Genomic DNA, 23,375 nt, shown 5'->3' on the forward strand with positions numbered 1-23,375 from the left:
TAAAACTGAAATTATTTTTATTCCAAAATAAAAACGAATTCTCTGGACCCTGAAAGGAAATAGGTCAAGGGAGAGATAAAAATAGTTCCTCTCCTTGTATCTGAGCACAATAACACAGCATACTGACTGAGTAGCCCAAGTTAAACTTTTTACAGAAAGCATATAGTAATGCCCTTAAATATAGTCATGTTATTTTTGAACACCCCAAACCGGTAGATTAATTTACAGATTTAGTCGGTCGATAGGCTACGTCAAACTACAGTCAGAGATTAGTTTCAATATACAGTATACTTAGAGGCATGTTTTGTCCAATGATACATGAAAAACATTAACATCTATTAAGCATTCTTATGTACATTGAAACTTGGGATTTCTAATTTTCTAACTATAAAAAATATATATGTGATGAAGAGATCTGTTTTGGTAGTAGCTGTGATGAACTATCTACACCACAATAGCTTTGCCTTCTCGCTACAGCCTAAGAACTATGCTTTGGTCCAACTAATGAATGAAAGTCTGTTATAAGTCAGTTCTATGACTGAATGTCCCTGCACACACACACACACTTATCCTGACTCCTCCCCCTCCATCATCCATCCCTCCACTTCTCCATCCATCCATCCATCCCTCCACTTCTCCATCCATCCATCCCTCCAACCACTCCCCCCTCCTCCTGTCCTTCCTCCATCCCTCTGGTCCTCCCCAAGCCCTGGCTCCCCCTTCCACGCCTCCTCCATTTTTCACTCCTTCCCGCTCCCTACCCTTCAACACTCTACTCCCCCATCCTCCTTTCATCCCCACTGTCCTCCCTCAGTACTCCTGGTACCCCCCACCCCCCTCGCCGTTCATCCCCTGATAGGAGGACCCCCCCACAGGGGCTCCTTGTCCCAGATCGTCCCCCCCGGCCGTGAAGGTGTAGGGGTCCCCGGCCGCCCCAGCATCCAGGCTGGGGTCTATGTAGTCCTGGGAGAAGAGAGCAGAGTCTGCCCCCAGCTGGTACCTCTGATAGCCGAAGAAGGACTGGGCCGCCTTGGGGAGGGAGGGAGGAGGTGGGTGAAGAGAGTGGTGTGGGAGGGCATAGTTGGGGTTGGGGGGTGAGATGAAGTGAAGAGGGAAGGAGGTGGGGAGGTAGAGGGGTGTAGGTTGGGGGTGAGATGAAGGGAAATGCGAGGGAGGTGGGGAGGTAGAGGGGTGTAGGTTGGGGGTGAGATGAAGGGAAATGGGAGGGAGGTGGGGAGGTAGAGGGGTGTAGGTTGGGGGGTGAGATGAAGGGAAATGTGAGGGAGGTGGGGAGGTAGAGGGGTGTAGGTTGGGGGTGAGATGAAGGGAAGAGGGATGGAGGTGGGGTGAAGAAGGTGCGGTGGGATGGTTGAGGAGGTTAGGGTGGGGATGGGGTAGGTGGAGAGAGAGGTAGAGGTGTGTAGATTAGGTGGTGAGGTGGAGGTAAATAGAAGGGAGGAGGGTGAAGAAGGTGGAGGAGGCTAAGGGGTAAGGTAGAGAGGAGTGGGTAGGTTGGGAAGGGATGTTTTGAAGGGGTAGTTGAACGGTGGATGGGTATCGTAGAGAGTGGAGGTTTGGGGTGGATGGGGTGTGGTTAGGTAGAGGTGTAAGAGATGATAAACAAATGCAGCATTTGTGGATTAGGTTTGAAAGGGAGTGAAAGAAAGAAAGAAAAGTAAGTGAATTGAATTAGTTGTCTGGAAAGCCAGGTTAAATCTTTATTAGATTGCTTGTTTGTGTCCCAAATTGCACCCTTTTCCCTTTATAGCTCTGGTCTAAAGTAGTGCACTACATAGGGAATAGGGCTCTGGTCTAAAGTAGTGCACTACATAGGGAATATGGCTCTGGTCTAAAGTAGTGCACTACATAGGGAATAGGGCTCTGGTCTAAAGTAGTGCACTACATAGGGAATAGGGCTCTGGTCTAAAGTAGAGCACTACATAGGGAATAGGGCCCTGGTCTAAAGTAGTGCACTACATAGGGAATAGGGTTCTGGTCTAAAGTAGTGCACTACATAGGGAATAGGGTTCTGGTCTAAAGTAGTGCACTACATAGGGAATAGGGTTTTGGTCTAAAGTAGTGCACTACATAGGGAATAGGGTGCCCTTTGAGACACGAGCCTTGAGTCACTCAGGTCAGTTAGTTATCAAAGCAGTCGTTTAGCCATTCACATCTCACTCTTTGGTTTGGTAAAAACAAACAATCATTCACACTCGTCAGATAAAAAAAGACAAGAGCACAAGAAGATATGCAGTAACTGTGATAAAAAATGTATTTTCACTAAATGTGCATATTTATTGAATAGCTAAAGCATTTTAAAGGCTTTTGAGTTATAAAGACACCAAACTAATTCGCCAGCCTTTCACAAAATGGTGGAGGTAGCCTACCGTAGATGCCTGCCTACGCTGTGTGTGTGTATCTGTGTGTCTGCGTGTGTGTGTGTGTGTGTGTGTGTGTGTGTGTGTCATACAGAGATATCACAGTCACAGCAGCGTCTGACTAGAAGCAATAAGGAGGTTAGCTGCAGAGGGATTGGAGATCTAGGTTTCCTACTAAAACAACATATTATATTATATTAGTGGGATGGGGGGCTGGGGGTGAAAAGTTGTAATTGCAGACTGCAGTTTTAAAAGCAAAGGGAGCTGGAAGGTTATTAGAAGAACACAGATTATATTAGTGGGATGGGGGGCTGAGGGGTGAACAGCTTCTGGTATTCCTCTTGGAAGGACACACTCTTTAGCCTCTCCATGGAGAAGAGAGTCAGCCCACCCTAGAGGAGAGAGAGAGCAGGTAGGACTTAGGGATCAAAGGTCATGGCAGAGGTGCTGGTTGGTCCCGATGGCTCAGTGGCTTGAGCATGGTGCTGGCAACAACAGTTTTGTGGGGTCCCTACCCACATGGATCATGTACTAATAATATGTTTCAGTGTTGACAGTTTAATAAGTTGCTCTGGATAGAAGTGCCTGCTAGATGACGAGGGTCCTATACTTAGATGTCTAGGCCCATTGGTGGCTGTTCTTCTGAACATTTTCCTTGAAGATACTGTATAATGAAGATACTGTAAAATGAAGACAGGGATGAAGTGATAGTGTTAGGAGTAAAGTGTACCATACCCAGGTGAATATGGAGAAGAAGGCGAAGGTGATAGCAGCACGAGCGGCATCCCCTCCCTCCCTCAGGGGGTTGTCCTCCTGCTTCGCCACCTGCCATTGGTTGGTCAGGAAACAGAACCCCACGAACCACATGAAGGACCAGAATGCTGCAGGGAGATATATATATATGTGAGAGTGAGAGAGAGAAAGCGAGAGAGAAAAGAGAGAGAGAGGGATGAAAAGGAGGAGAGAGAGAGGGAGGAAAGGAAGGGAGAGGGGATGAAAGGAGGGAGAGAGAGAGCGAGAGAAGGGGAGGAGGATGGAAGGGAGAGAGAGGGAGAAGGATGAAAGGGAGGTAGAGGGACAGGGTGAGACAGGGGAGGGAGGGATGAAAGGAGGATGAGGGAGCAGAAAGGAAGGAAAGGAGGGAGAAAACAGAAGTTAGAAAGGTCACATTGAATCTTACATGTTAGCTCACTAGAACTAAAGTAATGGATGTGTCTTTCTCTCCCTCTCCCATGACAGGAAGTGAGCAGCAACAATAGACAACCAGTAGTTGAAAACCACTGAAGATTGACCATTTTGTTTTCTGTTTTCTGTTGTTGTTAAGCTCCTTCTCATTAAATGAGCAGGTGGGACACAGACATTACCCACCCTCTTCCACATCTCTCTTCTCCCTCCATCCTCTCCCACAGCTCTCTTCTCCCTCTACACACATCTCTCCCCTCTCTCCCCATCCATCCTCTCCCTCTACACACCTCTCTCCATCTCTACATACCTCTCTCCCCCATCCTCTCCCTCTACACACATCTCTCCATCTCTCTATACACCTCTCCCCATACATCTCCCCTCTCTCCATCCTCTACACACATCTCTCCATCCTCTCCCTCTACACACATCACTCTACATACATCTCTCCCCTCTCGCCATCCTCTCCCTCTACACACATCACTCTACATACATCTCTCCCCTCTCTCCATCCTCTCCCTCCACACACATCTATCCCCTCTCTCCCCTCTTTCCATCCAACCTCTCGCTCATTTCCCTTTACTCCCTCTCCATACATCTCCTCCCTCTCTCTTCCTTGCTCCCCATTTCCACTCACCTGAAACCCCTACGTCTGCCAGTACAGCCTTCTTGCGGTCCTTGACGGAGCTGATCTGTGGGAAGTAGACATCCAGGGCCAGGAAGACCAGACAGCAGAGAAAGGCCAAGGTTCCCATGAACAGTCCATAGTTACACGCATTCTGGTTCCTGTCAATCAATCAATCAATATCTGTATTGTCCCAATGGGGAAATGTGTAGGGCAACAACACAAGTAATAACAGCCATAACAGATGAGATGCACATATGGAATATCAAAGAGATCAGATAGAGTCATAAAAGAGGAGCAGTAACTACTACAGTGTGTGTGTGTGTGTGTGTGTGAGTGTGTGTGTGTGTGTGTCACCTGTTGAAAATACAGAACTCCTGGGCCTCGTCCGGTCGGTTCACGTAACCCTCGTTGGCTATAGAACCAAAGATCACAATAGAGAAAAACTGTAAAGAGAGAAGGATAGGAGGGAGAGAGGGAAGATGGGAGGGAGAGATTAGGAAAGGGGAGGAGGGAAGGATCAGAAAGAAGTGTGTTGAGTGTCAGCCATACACACCAAGATAATAGTCTATTCCTACTATACACACACTAGCCCTAGGACCATGCCTCAGGACTACCTGGCCTGATGACTCCTTGCTATCCCCAGTCCACCTGGCCGTGCTGCTGCTCCAGTTGCAACTGTTCTGCCTGCGGCTATGGAACCCTGACCTGTTCACCGGACGTGCTACCTGTCCCAGACCTGCTGTTTTCAACTCTCTAGAGACAGCAGGAGCAGTAGAGATACCCTGAATGATCGGCTATGAAAAGACAACTGACATTTACTCCTGAGGTGCTGACCTGTTGCAACCTCTACAACCACTGTGATTATTATTATTTGACCCTGCTGGTCATCTATGAACATTTGAACATCTTGGCCATGTTCTGTTATAATCTCCACCCGGCACAGCCAGAAGAGGACTGGCCACCCCTCATAGCCTGATTCCTCTCTAGGTTTCTTCCTAGGTTCTGGCCTTTCTAGGGAGTTTTTCCTAGCCACCGTGCTTCTACACCTGCATTGCTTGATGTTTGGGGTTTTAGGGCTGGGTTTCTGTACAGCACTTTGTGACATCAGCTGATGTAAGAAGGGCTATATAAATACATTTGATTGATATCTCTACTGAAACACACAGAGAGAATATATCTACAGTACTGCCCTACAGTACAAACACTGGCAGAAAATACCTACAGTACTACACTACAGTATAAACACTGACAGAATATACCTACAGTACTTCGCTACAGTATAAACACTGGCAGAATATACCTACAGTACTACACTACAGTATAAACACTGGCAGAATATACCTACAGTACTTCGCTACACTATAAACACTGGCAGAATATACCTACAGTACTACACTACAGTATAAACACTGACAGAATATACCTACAGTACTACACTACAGTATAAAAACTGACAGAATATACCTACAGTTCTTCACTACAGTATAAACACTGGCAGAATATACCTACAGTACTACACTACAGTATAAACACTGACAGAATATACCTACAGTACTACACTACAGTATAAACACTGACAGAATATACCTACAGTACTACACTACAGTATACACACTGGCAGAATATACCTACAGTACTTCACTACAGTATAAACACTGACAGAATATACCTACAGTACTACAGTATAAACACTGGCAGAATATACAGTCGTATGAAAACGGTTGGGCACCCCTCTGAGGCTGCATAATAATTGACTCTGTTGTCACAGAAAATGATCAGTGGCATGCCATTCATTTTCTAATAAAAGCTGAGTACTGGGGTATTGTCCAGACAAAGATTTTTAGTGTAGCAATATTAAGTTGTATGAAATTAAATCAGATGTGAAAAATAGGCTATGCAAAAATGTGGGCACCCTTGTCATTCTGTTGATTTGAATACCTGTAACTACTTAGCACTGATTAATTGGAACACACAATTGGTTTGGTGAGCTCATTAAGCCTTCAACTTTATATACAAGTGCATCCAATCATGAGAAAAGGTATTTAAGGTGGCCAATTGCAAGTTGTTGTTCTCTTTGACTCTCCTCTGAAGAGTGGCAACATGGGGGCCTCAAAACAACTCTCAAATGACCTGAAAACAAAGTCTGTTCAACATTATGGTTTAACATTATGGCTACAAAAAGCTATCGCAGAGATTTAAGCTGTCAGTGTCCACTGTGCGGAAATGGAAGACCACTGGCACAGTTCTTGTTAAGGCCAGAAGTGGCAGGCCAAGTAAAATATCCGAGAGGCAAAGGATGGTGAGAACGGTCCAAAACAGCCCACAGACCACCTCCAAAGACCTACAACATCCTCTTGCTGCAGATGGTGTCACTGTGCCTCGTTCAACAATTCAGCGCACTTTGCACAAGGAGAAGCTGTATGGGAGAGTGATGCGGAAGAAGCCTTTTCTGCACACGCCACAAACAGAGTCGCTAGAGGTATGCAAACGCACATTTGGACAAGCCAGCTTCATTTTGGAATAAGATGCTGTGGACTGATGAAACAAAGACTGAGTTATTTGGTCATAACAAGGGATGTTATGCATGGCGGCAAAAGAACACAGCGTTCCAAGAAAAACACTTGCTACCCACAGTAAAATTTGGTGGGGGTTCCATCATGCTGTGGGGCTGTGTGACCAGTGCCGGTACTGGGAATCTTGTTAAAGTTGAGGGTCGCATGGATTCCACTCAATATCAACAGATTCTAGAATCAGTCACAAAGTTGAAGTTACGCCGGGGCTGGATATTTCAACAAGACAACGACTCAAAACACTGCTCAAAATCTACCCGGGCATTTATGCAGAGGAACAAGTACAATGTTCTGGAATGGCCATCCCAGTCCCCAGACCTGAATATCATTGAGAATCTGTGGGATGTTTTGAAGCGGGCTGTTCATGCTCGGCAACCATCAAACCGAACTGAACAGGAGATGTTTTGTAAGGAGGAATGGTCCAAAATACCTTCATCCAGAATCCAGACACTCATTAGAGGCTATGGGAAGCATCTAGAGGCTGTTATTTGAGCAAAAGGAGGCTCTACTAAATATTGATGTGATTTTTCTACTGGGGTGCCCAAATTTATGCACCTGTCTAATTTTGTTTTGATGCATATTGCACATTTTCTGTTAATCCAATAAACCTAATTTCACTACTGAAATATTACTGTGTCCATCAGTTATTTGATAGATCAAAATGAAATTGATGATCCAAACACCCAATTATTTATAAATGGAAATCATGGAAATTGTCAGGGGTGCCCAAACCTTTTCATACGACTGTACCTACAGTACTTCACTACAGTATAAACACTGGCAGAATATGCTTACAGTACTACAGTTTAAACATTGGCAGAATATACCTACAGTACTACACTACAGTATAAACACTGACAGAATATACCTACAGTACTACACTACAGTATAAACACTGACAGAATATACCTACAGTACTACACTACAGTATAAACACTGACAGAATATACCTACAGTACTACACTACAGTATAAACACTGGCAGAATATACCTACAGTACTTCACTACAGTATAAACACTGACAGAATATACCTACAGTACTACACTACAGTATAAACACTGGCAGAATATACTTACAGTAATTCACTACAGTATAAACACTGGCAGAATATACCTACAGAAGCTGTATGGGAGAGTGATGCGGAAGAAGCCTTTTCTGCACACACGCCACAAACAGAGTCGCTAGAGGTATGCAAACGCACATTTGGACAAGCCAGCTTCATTTTGGAATAAGATGCTGTGGACTGATGAAACAAAGACTGAGTTATTTGGTCATAACAAGGGATGTTATGTATGGCGGCAAAAGAACACAGCGTTCTGTCAGTGTATAAACACTGACAGAATATACCTACAGTACTTCACTACAGTATAAACACTGACAGAATATACTTACAGTACTTCACTACAGTATAAACACTGGCAGAATATACTTACAGTACTTCACTACAGTATAAACATTGGCAGAATATACTTACAGTATTACACTACAGTATATACTTACAGTACTTCACTACAGTATAAACACTGGCAGAATATACTTACAGTACTACACTACAGTATAAACACTGGCAGAATATACTTACAGTACTACACTACAGTATAAACATTGGCAGAATATACTTACAGTACTACACTACAGTATAAACACTGGCAGAATATACTTACAGTACTACACTACAGTATAAACACTGGCAGAATATACTTACAGTACTTCACTACAGTATAAACACTGACAGAATATACTTACAGTACTTCACTAAACACAGGCAGAATATAGGGTTCATGCTATTTCTACTAAGGGGCAAATCCTATATTTCACTCAAGTCAAAAGTTCACTTAGTTGTTTTTTGATGTCAATGGAATTATGAATTGCCCTAAAAGGCTCTATCAATCTAAACCACTGAGAGAAAAGGTCCTATCTAAGCCGCTGAGAGAAAAGTTCCTATCTATCTATCTATCTATCTATCAAAGCCACTGAGGGAAAAGTTCCTATCTATCAAAGCCGCTGAGAGAAAAGGTCCTATCTATCTATCTATCTATCTATCAAAGCCACTGAGAGAAAAGGTTCTAAGCCACTGAGAGAAAAGGTCCTATCTATCTAACTAAACCACTGAGAGAAAAGGTCCTATCTATCTATCAAAGCCACTGAGAGAAAAGGTCCCATCTATCAATGCCACTGAGAGAAAAGGTCCTATCTATCTATCAAAGCCACTGAGAGAAAAGGTCCTATCAAAGCCACTGAGAGAAAAGGTCCTATCTATCTATCTAAACCGCTGAGAGAAAAGGTCCTATCTATCAAAGCCACTGAGAGAAAAATGTCCTATCTATCAAAGCCACTGAGAGAAAAAGGTCCTATCTATCAAAGCCACTGAGAGAAAAAGGTCCTATCTATCAAAGCCACTGAGAGAAAAAGGTCCCATCTATCAAAGCCACTGAGAGAAAAAGGTCCTATCTATCAAAGCCACTGAGAGAAAAGGTTCTAAACCACTGAGAGAAAAGGTCCTATCTATCAAAGCCACTGAGAGAAAAGGTCCTATCTATCAAAGCCACTGAGAGAAAAAGGTCCTATCTATCAAAGCCACTGAGAGAAAAAGGTCCTATCTATCAAAGCCACTGAGAGAAAAGGTTCTAAACCACTGAGAGAAAAGGTCCTATCTATCAAAGCCACTGAGAGAAAAGGTTCTATCTAACTAAACCACTGAGAGAAAAGGTCCTATCTATCTATCAAAGCCACTGAGAGAAAAGGTCCTATCAAAGCCACTGAGAGAAAAGGTCCTATCTATCTATCTAAACCGCTGAGAGAAAAGGTCCTATCTATCAAAGCCACTGAGAGAAAAATGTCCTATCTATCAAAGCCACTGAGAGAAAAAGGTCCTATCTATCAAAGCCACTGAGAGAAAAAGGTCCTATCTATCAAAGCCACTGAGAGAAAAAGGTCCTATCTATCAAAGCCACTGAGAGAAAAAGGTCCTATCTATCAAAGCCACTGAGAGAAAAAGGTCCTATCTATCAAAGCCACTGAGAGAAAAAGGTCCTATCTATCAAAGCCACTGAGAGAAAAAGGTCCTATCTATCAAAGCCACTGAGAGAAAAAGGTCCTATCTATCAAAGCCACTGAGAGAAAAAGGTCCTATCTATCAAAGCCACTGAGAGAAAAGGTCCTATCTATCAAAGCCACTGAGAGAAAAAGGTCCTATCTATCAAAGCCACTGAGAGAAAAAGGTCCTATCTATCAAAGCCACTGAGAGAAAAAGGTCCTATCTATCAAAGCCACTGAGAGAAAAAGGTCCTATCTATCAAAGCCACTGAGAGAAAAAGGTCCTATCTATCAAAGCCACTGAGAGAAAAAGGTCCTATCTATCAAAGCCACTGAGAGAAAAAGGTCCTATCTATCAAAGCCACCGAGAGAAAAGGTCCTATCTATCAAAGCCACTGAGAGAAAAAGGTCCTATCTATCAAAGCCACTGAGAGAAAAGGTCCTAAACCACTGAGAGAAAAGGTCCTATCTATCAAAGCCACTGAGAGAAAAGGTCCTATCTATCAAAGCCACTGAGAGAAAAGGTCCTATCTATCAAAGCCACTGAGAGAAAAGGTCCTATCTATCAAAGCCACTGAGAGAAAAGGTCCTATCTATCAAAGCCACTGAGAGAAAAGGTCCTATCTATCTAACTAAACCACTGAGAGAAAAGGTCCTATCTATCTAACTAAACCACTGAGAGAAAAGGTCCTATCTATCTATCAAAGCCACTGAGAGAAAAGGTCCCATCTATCAAAGCCACTGAGAGAAAAAGGTCCTATCTATCAAAGCCACTGAGAGAAAAAGGTCCTATCTATCAAAGCCACTGAGAGAAAAAGGTTCTATCTATCAAAGCCACTGAGAGAAAAAGGTTCTATCTATCAAAGCCACTGAGAGAAAAGGTTCTAAACCACTGAGAGAAAAGGTCCTATCTATCAAAGCCACTGAGAGAAAAAGGTCCTATCTATCAAAGCCACTGAGAGAAAAAGGTCCTATCTATCAAAGCCACTGAGAGAAAAGGTTCTATCTATCAAAGCCACTGAGAGAAAAAGGTCCTATCTATCTATCAAAGCCACTGAGAGAAAAGGTCCTATCTATCAAAGCCACTGAGAGTAAAAGGTCCTATCTATCAAAGCCACTGAGAGAAAAGGTTCTATCTATCAAAGCCACTGAGAGAAAAGGTTCTATCTATCAAAGCCACTGAGAGAAAAGGTCCTATCTATCAAAGCCACTGAGAGAAAAAGGTCCTATCTATCCATCAAAGCCACTGAGAGAAAAGGTTCTATCTATCAAAGCCGCTGAGAGGTAAGGTTCTATCTATCAAAGCCGCTGAGAGGTAAGGTTCTATCTATCAAAGCCGCTGAGAGATAAGGTTCTATCTATCAAAGCCGCTGAGAGATAAGGTGTCAATCTCCCCCTTTCCTGTTCTGGGTGCCTTTATTTACACACACACACACACACACACACACACACACACACACACACACACACACACACCTCATTCCAATCCTTGTCTATCATTCTAATGTCAAAATAGACCAAACATACACACATGAAAGGCGTTCATGCACACCTTTTTGGTATTATTTTTGGTAGAATGGTTTCTGATGCCTTATTTGAATATTACACCTGCCATTGGAGCTGAAAGGTTGCATATCGTTCCACATGAAGACTCAAATCAGAGTGCGTGTGTGAGTATATACACTGCTCAAAAAAATTAAGGGAACACTTAAACAACACAATGTAACTCCAAGTCAATCACACTTCTGTGAAATCAAACTGTCCACTTAGGAAGCAACACTGATTGACAATACATTTCACATGCTGTTGTGCAAATGGAATAGACAACAGGTGGAAATTATAGGCAATTAGCAAGACACCCCCAATAAAGGAGTGGTTCTGCAGGTGGTGACCACAGACCACTTCTCAGTTTCTATGGCTGATGTTTTGGTCACTTTTGAATGCTGGCGGTGCTTTCACTCTAGTGGTAGCATGAGACGGAGTCTACAACCCACACAAGTGGCTCAGGTAGTGCAGCTCATCCAGGATGGCACATCAATGCGAGCTGTGGCAAGAAGGTTTGCTGTGTCTGTCAGCATAGTGTCCAGAGCATGGAGGCGCTACCAGGAGACAGGCCAGTACGTCAGGAGAAGTAGAGGAGGACGTAGGAGGGCAACAACCCAGCAGCAGGACCGCTACCTCCACCTTTGTGCAAGGAGGAGCAGGAGGAGCACTGCCAGAGCCCTGCAAAATGACCTCCAGCAGGCCACAAATGTTTATGTGTCTGCTTAAACGGTCAGAAAGAGACTCCATCAGGGTGGTATGAGGGCCCGACGTCCACAGGTGGGGGTTGTGCTTACAGCCCAACACCGTGCAGGTGTTGGCAAATCACCAAGATTGGCAAATTCGCCACTGGCGCCCTGTGCTCTTCACAGATGAAAGCAGGTTCACACTGAGCACATGTGACAGACGTGACAGTCTGGAGACGCCGTGGAGAACGTTCTGCTGCCTGCAACATCCTCCAGCATGACCGGTTTGGCGGGGGGTCAGTCATGGTGTGGGGTGGCATTTCTTTGGGGGGCCGTACAGCCCTCCATGTGCTAGCCAGAGGTAGCCTGACTGCCATTAGGTACCGAGATGAGATCCTCAGACCCCTTGTGAGACCATATGCTGGTGCGGTTGGCCCTGGGTTCCTCCTAATGCAAGACAATGCTAGACCTCATGTGGCTGGAGTGTGTCAGCAGTTCCTGCAAGAGAAAGGCATTGATGCTATGGACTGGCCGTTCCCCAGACCTGAATCCAATTGAGCACATCTGGGACATCATGGCTCGCTCCATCCACCAACGCCACGTTGCACCACAGACTGTCCAGGAGTTGGCGGATGCTTTAGTCCAGGTCTGGGAGGAGATCCATCAGGAGACCATCTGCCACCTCATCAGGAGCATGCCCAGGCATTGTAGGGAGGTCATACAGGCACGTGGAGGCCACACACACACTACGGAGCCTCATTTTGACTTGTTTTAAGGACATTATATCAAAGTTGGATCAGCCTGTAGTGTGTTTTTCCACTTTAATTTTGAGTGTGACTCCAAATCCAGACCTCCATGGGTTGATACATTTGATTTCCATTGATAATTTCTGTGATTTTGTTGTTAGCACATTCAACTATGTAAAGAAAAAAGTATTTAATATGAATATTGCATTCATTCAGATCTAGGATGTGTTATTTTAGTGTTCCCTTTATTTTTTTGAGCAGTGTATATAGGGGAGTTCCCTTCATATTAATTGGACCTTTTACTCTCTATATTAAAACCCCCTGGTGTTTCCCCCAGTAAAACCCCCACAATGCTTTGGGAATCAACATCCCCTTGGGACTTAGTGATCTCTTACACACACACACACACACCACTGCATTTCAGATCAACAGACAAATTAAATGGCATCCTATTCCCTATATAGTACACTACTTTTGATCATTTGGGACTCACAATTAGTAGCTCATTGGGTTAGAAAAGGTCTTGGGTCATAATTGTATTTGGCATCACATGGAATGTTCTCTCTCTCTCCCTCCCTCCTTCCCTTTCTCTTTCCCTCCCTCCGTTCTCCTCTCGCTCTCTACCCCCTCTCTCTTTCTCTCTCCCTCTAGTAGGTAAATGTGTTTTCTCCAAGGCCGTGTCCTGTAGCCTTCTCATCTCAAGGCCCCAGGCCCAAATCAAAGCAGGCATTGTGCAGGCATTGTGCAGGCATTGTGCAGGCCACCACGTGGGGTCCTGATCTTGTGACAATCCGATGGGACATTTTGAAAGTAGGCATTAGATTTGCCAGAATCATTTATATTTGTGTGTGCATGTGTGTGTGTGAGCCTGTGTGCGTATGTGTCTGCATGCCTGCCTGTGTGTGTGACAGTGTGTGAGTGAGTGTACAGTACTCTGACCTCTAGTCATTAAGCCTAATGTGGTTAGCAGTATGGTGTCAGAATGTGGGGCACATTGGTACTGACAGGCCCCCGAACATAGAATCCTGATTCCTGCCCATTCAAGAGGTTCCAAGCCCCTTCTAGAGATGATATTTCTACACTGTTGCCTCCACTACTGAACATATAGGTACTATACTGCTAATATACATGCAGTCTATATGACTTTACAGGAGGAGAGAAAGAAAACAAGAGAGAACAAGAAAGAAAGATGTTAGAAAGATGTTAGATGAAAACTGTCCCTTTCTCTCTCTCCCTCCCTTTCTCTCTCTCTCTCTGCTACCTATGTGTGATTCTGCAACGTTATTGCTACTTAACCTGTATATACTGTAACTCAACACCAGCCAGAGAGATGGAGAGGGAGAGATAGAGACAGACAGAATAAGGAGAGAGAGAGAGAGAGCAATAGATAGAGAATAAGGAGAAAGAGAATAAAGGAAGAGAGATTCGAGAGAAAGAATAAGAAAGAGGGAAAACAACTGACACCTTTATATGTTTAGTCCTAATTGCTGCTGTTACCATAGGTACAGTAACCAAGGTGTTTCTTTGAGGTCACGCCTGGAGGCGGAGCTGCAGATGTCTACACAGGAAATTATTATCATCCACGAAGTGAAAACAGGAAGTGACACAGTTGTACTAATGGTGAATGTGAAAAATGTGCGTGTACACGTAAACACACACACACTTCCCTTCCCACAACATGTCATCTCTAATCAGAGTCTATTCATTGAGCTGCGACCTCAACACTGTTATCCCATAGAAATACAATCTACCACCCATTATACCATAATTGCCTTGAATGGTAAGGTCCCTTCTATAGATTATATTTCTATGCACTGGGATGCAGTTCCTTAGACTGCTGAGCCACTGGAGGCCCAGGCATGTATTCTTTATGCATAGCCAAAATAGTTAATTTTTTCTCAAATTCTTATGAATAACGAAAAACTAATTGTAGTTGATTTACAGTTGTCACCCTATTTCCCAGGTCAAAAGTAGTGCACTGTATAGAGAATAGGGTGCCAATTGGGACGCTCCCTCGGATTTAACAGATCGAACAGGGGGCAAAGCACACACTACAACAAAACACGTGGGCACCGTGCTTATGGCTGCATTTCTCTAGGTTCAATAGCTACAACCGCTTCAAAATCGTAGGCCACCTGCGTCGTGCGCCTTGTTGCTTGCATCCCCAAAACCTTGACCATGTTTCAGGTTCCAACTAGACTACAACATATTTGGACAGTGTTGCTAGCACGACAGGTCTGTTATGCTTAAAGTACACATGCACGCACTGGTGGGAAAGTGAGAATTGAGAAACGGGGAGGCAGCCAGCGAGAGGCGCACATTTTGAGTCAAACACACATACATAACAAACGACCGTCGTTCGGGACCGCCGCCGTTATTAGCCTGAAATGAACAGCACGTAGCTACTGTAACGGTATAGGCGATATAACTGTAACGGTACTCACCCAAGAGAGGATCCGGAGGATGGTGTGTGGCTGCTGGAAGAACGTTATAGGGTTGAAAGCACCTCCAGCCTTCCCAGCTCCATATGCCATGCCCTCCATTTTCGGACTCCGGACGGTGTGTGTGCGTGCGTGTGTTATCTCTCTTCCCGTCACTCAGGGAACACAGAGAGTTATTCTAACCGATTTTGACGCAATATTCATCAAATCAATATGTCCCCGTTTCGCCCGGTGTATTGACCCTATCTCTCTCACTTTCTCAATCGCCAACTCCCTCTTTAGTCTATTTGGTCCTATCTCAAATCCCCGCTTCGTGTCTGTTGCTGTCTATCTGCCTGTGTTGTGATTTTCTCTCTCGCTCAATTCAATTCAAGGGCTTTATTGGAATAGGAAACATATGTTAACATTGCCAAAGCGAGTGAAGTAGATAATAAACAAAAGTGAAATACACAATAAAAATGAACAGTAAACATTACACTCACAGAAGTTCCAAAAGAATAAAGACATTTCAAATATCATTTTATGTGTATATACAGTGTTGTAACGATGTGCTAATAGTTAAAGTACAAAAGGTGGAAATAAATCAACATAAATATGGGTTGTATTTACAATGAGTTCGTTCTTCATTGGTTGCCCTTTTCTCGTGGCAACAGGTCACAAATCTAGAAGTTCCAAAATAATAAACACATTTCAAATGTCATATTATGTGTATATATACAGTGTTGCCATCTTAGAGACTTTGTCGCTATATTTAGCGCGTATTCAGACCCCTCTAGCACACATTTTCTAAAAATCGACTAGCGACAAATCTAGCGAATTTTTCTGGTGTTATTGGAGACTTTTGGAGACTGACGTGGAAGCATATTTCGTTCTTACTCTTCTCAACGAGCAGCGGATGCTGCCGTGGGCCCCACCCTTGTCCCAAAGCACTCACAGAAGGCCCAGTCCTCGCGCAGCAGTCACTCCCAGCTGCAGTCAGAGCAGGAGATGTTCACCCCTCCCCGTCCAGACTACAAATGAATCGTGGGAAGCCGCCACTGGTTGATCTCGCCCTGGCTTACATTCAAGGCGGGATGGAAATGTTAAATGTTCTTTGTCTAAAATAAATCACTGTACAAAAATAAATCACTGCATTTGACTCACACAGGCTCAGTCACTTACTCACCTTGTCCACTGTGTGTGTGCCGCTCTGTGACATAAGCTAAACATCTAGCTGGCTAGCTCATCATGTCTCAGTCTAAACTGCACACTCAAAAATACAGAAAGGAGTGGGAATTAAACCCTGAATTCAAAGGCTGGTTGAAGCCATTTATTGGAGATGATACACGGGCATACTGCCTGGTGCACGAAATCTAAGGAAGTCTCTAGATTTTGCTCGCCTGAATTAGAGTATATTGTGATAAACTGCAGGCCACACTACTTGCCTAGAGAGTTCTCAGCTATACTTTTCGTGGCTGTTTATTTACCACCACAGACAGATGCTGGCACTAAGACCGCACTCAGTCAGCTGTATAAGGAAATAAGCAAACAGGAAACCACTCATGCAGAGGCGGCGCTCCTAGTGGCCGGAGACTTTAATGCAGGGAAACTTAAATCAGTTCGACCAAATCTCTATCAACATGTTAAATGTGCAACCAGAGGGAAAATAATTCTAGATCACCTGTACTCCACACACAGAGACGCATACAAAGCCCTACCTCGCCCTCCATTTGGTAAATCCGACCACAACTCTATCCTCCTGATTCCTGCTTACAAGCAAAAATTAAAGCAGGAAGCACCAGTGACTCGGTCTATAAACAAATGGTCAGATTAAGCAGATGCTAAACTACAGGACTGCTTTGCTTGCACAGACTGGAACATGTTCCAGGATTCATCTGATGACATTGAGGAATACACCACATCAGTCACTGGCTTTATCAATAAGTGCATTGAGGATGTCGTCCCCACAGTGACTGTATCTACATACCCCAACCAGAAGCCATGGATTACAGGCAACATTCGCACTGAGCTAAAGGGTAGAGCTGTCGCTTTCAAGGTCAAATCAAATCAAATCAAATTTATTTATATAGCCCTTCGTACATCAGCTGATATCTCAAAGTGCTGTACAGAAACCCAGCCTAAAACCCCAAACAGCAAGCAATGCAGGTGTAGAAGCACGGTGGCTAGGAAAAACTCCCTAGAAAGGCCAATACCTAGGAAGAAACCTAGAGAGGAACCAGGCTATGTGGGGTGGCCAGTCCTCTTCTGGCTGTGCCGGGTGGAGATTATAACAGAACATGGCCAAAATGTTCAAATGTTCATAAATGACCAGCATGGTCGAATAATAATAAGGCAGAACAGTTGAAACTGGAGCAGCAGCACAGTCAGGTGGAAGTTGAAACTGGAGCAGCAGCATGGCCAGGTGGACTGGGGACAGCAAGGAGTCATCATGCCAGGTAGTCCTGGGGCATGGTCCTAGGGCTCAGGTCAGTTGAAACTGGAACAGCAGCGAGAGAGAGAAAGAAAGAGAGAAGGAGAGAATTAGAGAACGCACACTTAGATTCACACAGGACACCGAATAGGACAGGAGAAGTACTCCAGATATAACAAACTGACCCCAGCCCCCGACACATAAACTACTGCAGCATAAATACTGGAGGCTGAGACAAGGTGCGGGACTTTAACCCGAAAGCTTACAAGAAATCCTTCTATGTCCTGCGACGAACCATCAAACGGGTAAAGCGTCAATACAGGGCTAAGATTGAATCATACTACACTGGCTCCGACGCTCGTCGGATGTGGCAGGGCTTGCAAACTATTACGGACTACAAAAGGAAGCACAGCCGCGAGCTGCCCAGTGACACGAGCCTACCAGACGAGCTAAATCACTTCTATGCTCGCTTCGAGGCAAGCAACACTGAGGTATGCATGAAAGCATCAGCTGTTCCGGACGACTGTGTGATCACGCTCTCCGTAACCGCCGTGAGTAAAGCCTTTTAAACAGCTCAACATACACAAGGCTGTGGGGCCACACAAGGCTGTCGGGCATGTGCTGACCAACTGGCAGGAGTCTTCACTGACATTTTCAACATGTCCCTGATTGAGTCTAATACCAACAGGCTTCAAGCAGACCACCATAGTCCCTGTGCCCAAGAACACAAAGGCAACCTGCCTAAATGACTCCAGACCCATAAGCACTCATGTCCGTAGCCAATGAAGTGCTTTGAAAGGCTGGTAAGGGCACACATCAACACCTTTATCCTAGAAACCCTAGACCCACTCCAATTTACATAGCACCCAAACAGATCCACAGATGATGCAATCTCTATTGCACTCCACACTGCCCTTTCCCACCTGGACAAAAGGAACACCTATTTGAGAATGCTGTTCATTGACTACAGCTCAGCGTTCAACACCATAGTACCGTCAAAGCTCATCACCAAGATAAGGATCTGGGGACTAAACACCTCCCTCTGCAACTGGATCCTGGACTTCCTGACAGGCCGCCACCAGGAGGTGAGGGTAGGTAGCAACACATCTGCCACACTGATCCTCAACACTGGAGCTCCACAGGGGTGCATGCTCAGTCCCCTCCTGTACTCCCTGTTCACCCAAAACTGCATGGCCAGGCACGACTCCAACACCATCATTAAGTTTGCTGACGACACAACAGTGGTAGGCCTGATCACCGACAACGACGAGACAGCCTATGGGGAGGAGGTCAGAGACCTGGCCGGGTGGTGCCAGAATAACAACCTATCCCTCAACGTAACCAAGACTAAGGAGATGATTGTGGACTACAGGAAAAGGAGCACCGAGCACGTCCCCATTCTCATCGACGGGGCTGTAGTGGAGCAGGTTGAGAGCTTCAAAATCCTTGGCGTCCACATCAACAACAAACTAGATTTGTCCAAACACACCAAGACAGTCGTGAAGAGGGCACGACAAAGCCTATTCCCACTCAGGAAACTAGGATCCTCAAAAGGTTCTACAGCTGCAACATCGAGAGCGGTTGCATCACTGCCTGTTACGGCAATTGCTCGACCTCCGACCGCAAGCCACTTCAGAGGGTAGTGCGTACGACCCAGTACATAACTGGGGCAAATCTGCCTGCCATCCAGGACCTCTACACCAAGCGGTGTCAGAGGAAGGCCCTAAAAATTGTCAAAGACCCCAGCCACCCCATAGACTGTTCTCTCTACTACCGCATGGCGAGCGGTACCGGAGTGCCAAGTCTAGGACAAAAAGGCTTCTCAACAGTTTTTACCCCCAAGCCACAAGACTCCTGAAAATGGCTACCCGGACTATTTGCATTGTGTTGCATTGTGTGCCCCCCCCAACCCCTGCTGCTACTCTCTGTTTACCTTATATGCATAGTCACTTTAACTATACATTCATGTACATACTACCTAAATTGGCCCGGCCAACCAGTGCTCCCACACATTGGCTAACCGGGCTATCTGCATTGTGTCCCACCACCCGCAAACCCCTCTTTTTACGCCTCAGCTACTCTCTGTTCATCATATATGCACAGTCACTTTAACGATACCTACATGTTCATACTACCTCAATAAGCCTGACTAACAGGTGTCTGTATATAGCCTTGCTACTCTTTTTTCAAATGTCTTTCTACTGTTGTTTTATTTCTTTACTTACCTACACACACACACACACACACACACACACACACACACACACACACACACACACACACACACACACACACACAGACACACACACACACACACACACACACACACACACACACACACAGACACACACACACACACACACACACACACCTTTTTTTTCCTTTTTTCCCCACACCCTTGGTTAGAGCCTGTAAGTAAGGTCTACACCTGTAGATTGATGTGATTTGTATTGTAAGGCTGATTTCTACCCCGACCTTAGTGATGTAAACAAACACATGACAACTCAAAAACACATGACAACTCAAAAACACATGACAACTCAAAAACACATGACAACTCAAAAACACATGACAACTCAAAAACACATGACAACTCAAAAACACATGACAACTCAAAAACACATGACAACTCAAAAACACATGGCAACTCAAAAACACATGACAACTCAAAAACACATGACAACTCAAAAACACATGACAACTCAAAAACACATGGCAACTCAAAAACACATGACAACTCAAAAACACATGACAACTCAAAAACACATGACAACTCAAAAACACATGGCAACTCAAAAACACATGGCAACTCAAAAACACATGACAACTCAAAAACACATGGCAACTCAAAAACACATGGCAACTCAAAAACACATGACAACTCAAAAACACATGGCAACTCAAAAACACATGACAACTCAAAAACACATGACAACTCAAAAACACATGACAACTCAAAAACACATGACAACTCAAAAACACATGACAACTCAAAAACACATGACAACTCAAAAACACATGACAACTCAAAAACACATGGCAACTCAAAAACACATGACAACTCAAAAACACATGACAACTCAAAAACACATGACAACTCAAAAACACATGACAACTCAAAAACACATGACAACTCAAAAACACATGACAACTCAAAAACACATGACAACTCAAAAACACATGACAACTCAAAAACACATGACAACTCAAAAACACATGACAACTCAAAAACACATGGCAACTCAAAAACACATGGCAACTCAAAAACACATGACAACTCAAAAACACATGACAACTCAAAAACACATGGCAACTCAAAAACACATGGCAACTCAAAAACACATGACAACTCAAAAACACATGACAACTCAAAAACACATGACAACTCAAAAACACATGACAACTCAAAAACACATGACAACTCAAAAACACATGACAACTCAAAAACACATGACAACTTAAAAACACATGACAACTCAAAAACACATGGCAACTCAAAAACACATGACAACTCAAAAACAAACTCAAAAGGCAAAGCCTTATAACAGTTCCACCCAAAACAATCTGACATTTATGGTTTTAAAAAATGGACTCTGCAATAAAGCTGAGGCCACCATGGCATTCACTATCGCTGAACACTGTTCCATGCTGCCATGTGATCACATTGGAGAAGCATGTAGAGCTGCTTTCTCAGACTCCACTGTTACCCACTTCAAAATGCACAGGACAAAGTACACAGAAATGATTCATGTGTTCTAGCACCATACTTTCTGAACAAGTTGGTCGCAGATGTGGGTGACCAGATGTTGGTGACCAGATGTTGGTGACCAGATGTTGGTGACCAGATGTGGGTGACCAGATGTGGGTGACCAGATGTTGGTGACCAGATGTTGGTGACCAGATGTTGGTGACCAGATGTTGGTGACCAGATGTGGGTGACCAGCGTTTCAGCCTCCTGAGTCCACGGATGTACGTGTCTCTAAGTACCTGGGGGTTGTGATAAGGTACTTTAGTGACACCAAGCAGACAATTGTATCAACATTTCTGGAGCTTGTTGAGTTGGAGGGAGGAGATGCCAAATCTATAGCCCGTGCTGTTGTGGCTTTCCTCAGTGTTATCTTAAAGAGAAACTCCTGGGGATAGGGACTGACAATGCCTCTTATGACAGGGATTAACAATGGGGTCCATAAAGTGCTGAAGGAGGAGTATGGCATCAAATATCTGGTTCTTATTCGCTGTGTGTGCCACTCTCTGCAGCTTGCTGTAAGTCATGCTTCCAATGACACCATCCCCCGTAGTGTGGAGTACTTGGTACGAGAGACTTATAACTGGTTTTCAGTGTCTCCAAAGCGCAGGGAGGCCTACAAGGCCATATATGAGACCATCTACTGCGGGGAGAAACCTTTACAGACAACCAAGGTGTGTGCCACACGTTGGCTCTCCATTGAACCCGCTGTTTCATGCATTTTGGACCAGTGGGAGGAGATTAGGCTGCATTTCGCAGTCACCAAGTCCAGTGAACACTGCTACATGGCTGAGGTTTTATACTCCATGTATAGTGATCCTCAAAACATATTGTATCTGACTTTTTTGAAGTCAGTGCTGGGTGAGGTACAGTAGTGCTGGGTGAGGTACAGTAATGCTGGGTGAGGTACAGTAATGCTGGGTGAGGTACAGTAGTGCTGGGTGTGGTACAGTAGTGCTGGGTGAGGTACAGTAGTGCTGGGTGAGGTACAGTAGTGCTGGGTGAGGTACAGTAGTGCTGGGTGAGGGACAGTAGTGCTGGGTGAGAGCAAGTAGATCCTCTTAAGCTACTTGCCAGCTTGGTTAGCCTGATCAAGTCTGTGACCAGCAGGGTGCTGAATCCACTGGCAAATGTTGATGTACACAAAGGGCCAATAGATGGATCCATCAGTCCCAAACCGTACCTTGGTTACCTTTATGAGTTCAAAGGCAGCTGAGCTCCACCTTGCGCCTGAGGATGAAAACAATGTCCGAAAGCGGTGTGTAGCCTTCACCATCTCCCTCACTAAGGAGTTGAGGGTGAGACTGCCTGACAACATCGAAGCATTGTGTAGCCTTCACCATCTCCCTCACTAAGGAGTTGTCCGGCAGTCTCACCCTCAACATTGAAGCATTGCAGTACATGTCAGTTTTCAATGTGGAGGAAACGCTAAAGCACAATAAGAGCCCTGGAGAAATAGAAAACATAGCCAAGCTCCTTTGCTACTCCCCTGCAGAGATAGACAAGATTGTCCAGCAATGGCGTGCCATCCATCTTAGTAAATGGAATGAGACAAAAAACAAACAGAGTGTCTGGAGTGAGATTTGGAAGTTCAGGGATGCAGCTGATATCAACCCGTTTCAAGAACTTGCCATGGCTGCTGTGTCTGTGATGTCATTGCCAAACTCGAATGCTGAAGTCGAGAGAGTATTCAGCCAGATGAGTGTGGTAAAAATCTAACTTAGAAATCGGATGTCCTTGCAGACCCTTAACTCCATCCTGTACATTCGATATGGACTGAAGTTGTCTGGTGAGGCTTGCTATGAGCACCAGCTGCCTGATAATGTTTTGCATCTTTTTGGCTCATCAGCTGCTTACTCATTTAAGTCAGCTCCCTCAGTTGCTGAACCTGCCATAGAGAGCCTTGACCAAAAATGACCCACTCTTTCTGTGAGCCAGGAGGAGGAGATAGAATTTAGGCCTACCTACTATGGAAAATTATGATAGAAATGATGGCCTGTCAAGCAATGC

General features: G+C 44.6%; 1 protein-coding gene across 6 annotated transcripts; it reads right to left on the reverse strand.

Moving 5' to 3' along the window:
* Positions 1–15,574, reverse strand: LOC116352775 (synaptogyrin-1-like). 6 transcript variants are annotated; one of them, XM_031818640.1, is made up of 6 exons: positions 15,214–15,574; positions 7,877–8,002; positions 4,543–4,631; positions 4,198–4,346; positions 3,114–3,259; positions 1–1,481 (listed from the first exon to the last, which is right to left on the reverse strand). In XM_031818640.1, exons 1-6 carry the CDS (start codon positions 15,310–15,312, stop codon positions 954–956), a joined length of 1,137 nt encoding a protein of 378 aa, XP_031674500.1. In that variant the 5' UTR covers positions 15,313–15,574; the 3' UTR covers positions 1–953. The 6 variants fall into 6 exon arrangements, with proteins under 6 accessions (XP_031674500.1, XP_031674501.1, XP_031674502.1 ...); XM_031818641.1 differs by having other exon boundaries at positions 1–1,029; positions 15,214–15,572; XM_031818642.1 differs by having other exon boundaries at positions 1–2,770; positions 15,214–15,568.
* Between the last annotated feature and the right edge of the window lie 7,801 nt (positions 15,575–23,375).

The sequence above is a fragment of the Oncorhynchus kisutch genome, unplaced genomic scaffold (assembly GCF_002021735.2).
Source record: "Oncorhynchus kisutch isolate 150728-3 unplaced genomic scaffold, Okis_V2 scaffold1530, whole genome shotgun sequence".
Lineage (NCBI taxonomy): Eukaryota > Metazoa > Chordata > Actinopteri > Salmoniformes > Salmonidae > Oncorhynchus > Oncorhynchus kisutch.

Excerpts from the sequence above, each read along its gene's own strand:
- LOC116352775 (XM_031818640.1), bottom strand. The coding sequence starts at position 15,312 with ATGGAGGGCATGGCATATGGAGCTGGGAAGGCTGGAGGTGCTTTCAAC. Across the intron at positions 4,632-7,876 it reads CACTCTCCCATACAGCTTCT|TTTTTCTCTATTGTGATCTT; the intron begins GTAGGTATATTC and ends CTCTCTTTACAG. Across the intron at positions 3,260-4,197 it reads GGCAGACGTAGGGGTTTCAG|CATTCTGGTCCTTCATGTGG; the intron begins GTGAGTGGAAAT and ends ATCTCCCTGCAG.